General features: G+C 43.0%; 1 protein-coding gene across 2 annotated transcripts in view; it reads right to left on the reverse strand.

Moving 5' to 3' along the window:
- The window catches only part of si:dkey-220o5.5 (actin filament-associated protein 1-like 2), a 54,028-nt gene extending 51,669 nt beyond the window's left edge, over positions 1-2,359 (reverse strand). For both annotated transcript variants that reach the window (XM_060930652.1, XM_060930651.1), the window contains exon 1: positions 2,145-2,359. In XM_060930652.1, coding sequence (XP_060786635.1) covers positions 2,145-2,160 — 16 coding nt within the window. In that variant the 5' untranslated portion in view covers positions 2,161-2,359. The remainder of the gene's footprint in view (positions 1-2,144) is intronic.
- Positions 2,360-5,576: the final 3,217 nt, after the last annotated feature.

Here is a 5,576-nt window from a genome sequence, read left to right on the forward strand (position 1 = left end):
AAAGGTGCCTCGTTAAATGTAACCATAAACAGATAAAAAGTCTGATGTGCTGTTCTTTAATGAATGATCATCTGTAAGTGATGGTAGAAGAGAAATAAAACATGAAATAAACAGACATGTGAGAACGTGAGCGGATCAATGCGTCCTGTTCAGACGTCAGAATTCCAGGTTTAGAATTTCGAGGTGTTCCACCTGACGCTCGGGACGAGACGCAGCACATGCTGACCCATAATGCACCAGGATTAGTCACAATCCTCAAGCGAGACGCAGCGGCTGCTTTAAGAACAGCTGAGACTGAAACGCCACACGCAGCACCGAGCCCCAGGGAATTATGGGACATTAATACGAGGACACGTGCAGACATTTAACTTATTATTATTATTATTATTATTATTACTATTCATTCTATAACCAGCACTATTACAGAATGACATCACTAACAATCAGCTGCAGTTATAACAACATTATATAGAGGTTATAGTGATCACACACACAATCTTTTTGTGTCCTAATCAAATCCGTTTTATTGATATGAATTTCAATATTAAATAAAATATTAATGTGAAATAAATAAATGAAGCGGATACATATTACATAATGCAGTTTAATTTAAAAAACATAAATTATATTAAATAAAATATTAAATCAATTAAATAAAACCAAACTGAAGCACAAACCTTTATGTGACGTTAAACACACGTTACTAAATGACAGGATCAGAAGTCAGATGAGTGTGTACTGCGTAATGTGTGTGTGTGTGGTGTGTGTGTGTGTGTGTGTGTGTGTGAGGGCCTCTTTACAACAGCTGCTTGTTCGCTCTCACACAAGCCCATTCAGCGGCGGCTATCAGTATCCACGAACACAAATAACCTCCAGACCCCCGACTCTCCTGAGATTCCACACTGAGCTCCAGAAGCGTACGCACATTCAGGTTCACGTTCAGGTTCATGTCTGCACCACGTGCCACAAGGAAAATGTGTCTAAGTACAAAGATGAGGTTTATTTTGTAAAATTTCCTCACGTGTGCGTCGCCTCAGGAGACATCGCGTAGTTCGTTTTACCACGATCTGAAATCTTTCAGACTTTAGGCCACGCCTCCTAGCTTAGCCTAGATAGCCAGCGGTACGATATATATTGTGATATGCGACTATATTGTTCTCATAGTAACATCTCCACCTCCATAATTCTGCTCAACATGAAAAAAAAACATGCAGCAGAACTGATCCAATTTCACAATAATATCATTAAACCGTGATAAAATCTTCACAAATATTGTGATATATAAATATAAAGTGTAATATCGATACGCACCTTAATCATGATCAGGTTTTGTAACTAGACAAATATTTTTATATGATGATATTTGCTGAACGTTGTACGATATTATCACGATATCGCGTTAAACTTGATACTCTAACTGGAGGAACTTCAGCTTTTGGCCATTTTGTTCCAGGCTTTCAGTCCGGTGAAGGGGATTATGGAATCGTCTCCTGTGTAAAGGACACATCTGATACGCCTTCACATTTGTCCATACTATAGAAGACAGCTGTCTTTATGCTTATAGAACAGACTCCAGTGCACACTACGCTGATGCGGCCTACACAGGGACCCTACTTCCGAATAAAACACTCGGCTTGTGAAGTGTTACAACAATACTGTCGCGATTCTGACGTGTTTTATTCCTCTTATACAACAACAAACATCATACTTTTTATCCGTTTATAGTTGCATTTAATGTTTTGTGAAAAAAGTTCTCCCTTACGTTATGGTGGCTGTTAAAAAAAAACTCTCAAGTCTCTGCAAAATTTCAGAAGCTCAGATTTCAGGAAACTTTGGGAAAATGTCACCTCTGATTGTGACAAAGCACTGAAACTGGAGACTCCTTCCATACCATAACTGCTACATCAACATCTCCTTACGTCACCATATCTGCTGAACACGTCCCTGTGAAAGAGCTGTTACTATGGAAACGGTTAGAACAAATGCATTAACTGGGGTGTAAACCATCCTGTGATGGGCAGCTTCATCACTGTCAGGGCTGCTGTGAGAGAAAATTAATCAACCAACCAATCAGAATTCAGAACCAATATAGCAACTTGTGTGTGTGTGTGTGTGTGTGTGTGTGTTTAGATTAGAAGACTTACCTTTTTGTTTGTCCATGGCTAGAAAGAAAGAAAAAAGAATAAAGTTGTTGCCTAAAATCCCCCAGTGAGACCCTTCTGTCCCCTTCCTCTGTTCATCCCTCCATTCCTGAATGGACTGATACCAAATCACAGCAGCAGCAGCAGCAGCAGCAGCACTGAACAAACAAAAAGAAAACTTCACAACACACCACTAGTGCTCTTCTCCAGCTCTGACTTCCCAACTCTCTCTCTCTCTCTCTCTTATCTCCCCTCTTTTTAACTTCACAACAGACTCCCCTTCAACACCACTCCCAACTCAACACCTAGGGCACTGTGTAGGCTGCCTAACTTACTCTGTACATGCAGATACAGTGGCCTTGTGTTGGCACTAAACAGCATTTGGGACTGGACCTGTAATAAATCTGTGCCAGCTGCTCAGAAAACTCCTCCCACAGCGCCACCTGCTGGAGGAAACCGGAAACGGAAAGAGCACTTGCTTTAAAAGTGATTATAGCATTATGTAGCTCTGACATATTGATAGAATGTCCATACTTTACTTTATTACACTCAGATAAGTTCCAAAATGTACTTATTTCTATTTACTGATTTAACATGAACATGTTATTTCTCTGTTCAACTTCATTAACTGTTTTACTTCAGTGGAAATCCAGCAATGTCTCATCTCATCTCATTATCTGTAGCCGCTTTATCCTTCTACAGGGTCGCAGGCAAGCTGGAGCCTATCCCAGCTGACTACGGGCGAAAGGCGGGGTTCACCCTGGACAAGTCGCCAGGTCATCACAGGCCTGACACATAGACACAGACAACCATTCACACCCACATTCACACCTACGGTCAATTTAGAGTCGCCAGTTAACTTAACCTGCATGTCTTTGGACTGTGGGGGAAACCGGAGAACCCGGAGGAAACCCACGCGGACACGGGGAGAACATGCAAACTCCACACAGAAAGGCCCTCGCCGGCCCCGGGGCTCGAACCCAGGACCTTCTTGCTGTGAGGCGACAGCGCTAACCACTACACCACCGTGCCGCCCTATCCAGCAATGTAACATTGATTATTTTTCTTTATGTTTTTTTTTTGCCAGTCTATGACAGAAGGGTGTGTCCTACATCATCCTAAATCAGCTACATGATTCAGCTAAATCAGCGCTTGAATCATCAGCCTCCCTAGTAGGTCTCTACTGTAACGAAGCTAAGATCTCTACCATCACAGATACCACAAGCATCTCCTGTCTCTCTGGCAAGGAAATAAAGCGTGTTGATGATTTTAAGTACCTCAGCTCCTACATAATGGACTCATATAAGGATTTTAAGACTCGTAAGGCACTTGCCTGGAAGGCGTGCAACTCCCTCGACAGGATATGGCGCTCGAATTTGGAAAATAACCTGAAAATCCACCTTTGTAAATCTGTCGTGGAGCCCATTCTCCTCTATGGAGCCGAGACCTGGACCCTCACAGTACAACAACAGCAGAGACTGGACGGTAACTACACCAACTTGCTACGCCGAGTTCAGAATATCCACTGGTCCACGCATGCTACGCTACAGGAGATTTACAGAGACCTGTCCCCAATTTCTACTCAGGTTAGGCAAAGGAGGCTGAAGTTCGCTGGGCACTGCTACCGCGCCAAGGATGAAGCGATCTCCCGACTGATACTGTGGAGCCCAAGCCGGCTCCCTGTGAGGTCACGAAAGCGAACTTTCCCTGCCACCATCGCAAGGGACTCGGGAATATCTTTGCAGGATCTTCCATCCGCAATGGCCAACCAAGAGGTGTGGCGAACTGTTGTATGCAACATCTCGGCTGAGGCCAAAGGATGATGATGATGAGCTACATGAGGGATTATCAATTAGATTTGGCATGAGAACAAATAACCTCCTCTTCTTCTTCTTTTGCTTGTTCCCGTTAGGGGTCTCCACAGTCGATAATGTCCTTCCATCTCCTCCAGTCCTCTGTATCTTCTTCTGTCCCACCAACCTTCTTCATGTCCTCCTTCACCACATCCATAAACCTCATCTTTACTCTTCCTCTTTTCCTTTGACCTGCCAGCTCCTCCATCTCCAGCATTCTTCTCCCAATAAACCCTGGATCTCTGCTCTGTACATGTCCAAGCCAAACCATCTCAATCTCGCCTCCTGTTCCTCTAATAAACCTGCTCATTTCTCATCCTGTCCAACTTTATCTCTCCCACTGAGAATCTCGACATCTTCAACTCCACTACCTCCAGTTCAGCCTCCTGTCCCTGAAGCTGTGGGGGCCAAACTGAACCAAACCTTGAGAAATGTTTCATTTAATTTAATAGAAATTTAGAACCTGATGATGTAATGTCAACTAAAATAAAAAATCTCTCCTAAATTTAAAAACATATACTGTATAAAAGTCGAGAAAACACTGACGTGAACTTGTGTTTCCTGTGGGATCCTCAGGAGAAAGTTAGCATGGAAACATAAAGCTGTGTTAGCTAAAAGTTACAACATGCAAAGACGTTGTTTATCTTTTGAACCTAAAAACAACTTAGCTTCTCTAGCTAGTGTTAGCAGCGTGAATATAACAAAAAAAAACATAAAACTGAAAATTTGTGTCAGAATTCCTGTCAGGGGCGGCACGGTGGTGTAGTGGTTAGCGCTGTTGCCTCACAGCAAGAAGGTCCGGGTTCGAGCCCCGTGGCCGGCGAGGGCCTTTCTGTGTGGAGTTTGCATGTTCTCCCCGTGTCCGCGTGGGTTTCCTCCGGGTGCTCCGGTTTCCCCCACAGTCCAAAGACATGCAGGTTAGGTTAACTGGTGACTCTAAATTGAGCGTAGGTGTGAATGTGAGTGTGAATGGTTGTCTGTGTCTATGTGTCAGCCCTGTGATGACCTGGCGACTTGTCCAGGGTGAACCCCGCCTTTCGCCCGTAGTCAGCTGGGATAGGATCCAGCTCGCCTGCGACCCTGTAGGACAGGATAAAGCGGCTACAGATAATGAGATGAGATGAAAATTCCTGTCTGATTAGCTTTCTTAGCTGCCTCGTTTGCATAGTTATGCTAACAGCTCATCCTGAAGTTTACTAGTTTACGGTAGCTAGCGACTGATCGAGGACGATCTAAACGATAATATATCGACTTGTTCGACTTGACAGCATTAGTGCTGATTTTGACATTTTTATGGCTTTAACTATAATTCCTGTTAGAATTCCTGCCAGATTTACAAGTTTCACTCGTTTTAAGTAATTTAAATTTCACAGCATAATCTGTATATAACACTGCACTGAGAATTATTCAATCAAATTGAGGTTCACGTTAGTTATGCATCGATTTACACAAACTATGGAGCAAAATCCAGAACATGAACTCCTAGTAGTGTACCGTAAACACTCCTGTGAGTGTGCAATAAGTATAAAGTTGAATTAAATGAATAATAAATAATAAATGACACACAAAAGGATACGGCAAA

This window comes from Neoarius graeffei, chromosome 10, assembly GCF_027579695.1.
Source record: "Neoarius graeffei isolate fNeoGra1 chromosome 10, fNeoGra1.pri, whole genome shotgun sequence".
NCBI lineage: Eukaryota > Metazoa > Chordata > Actinopteri > Siluriformes > Ariidae > Neoarius > Neoarius graeffei.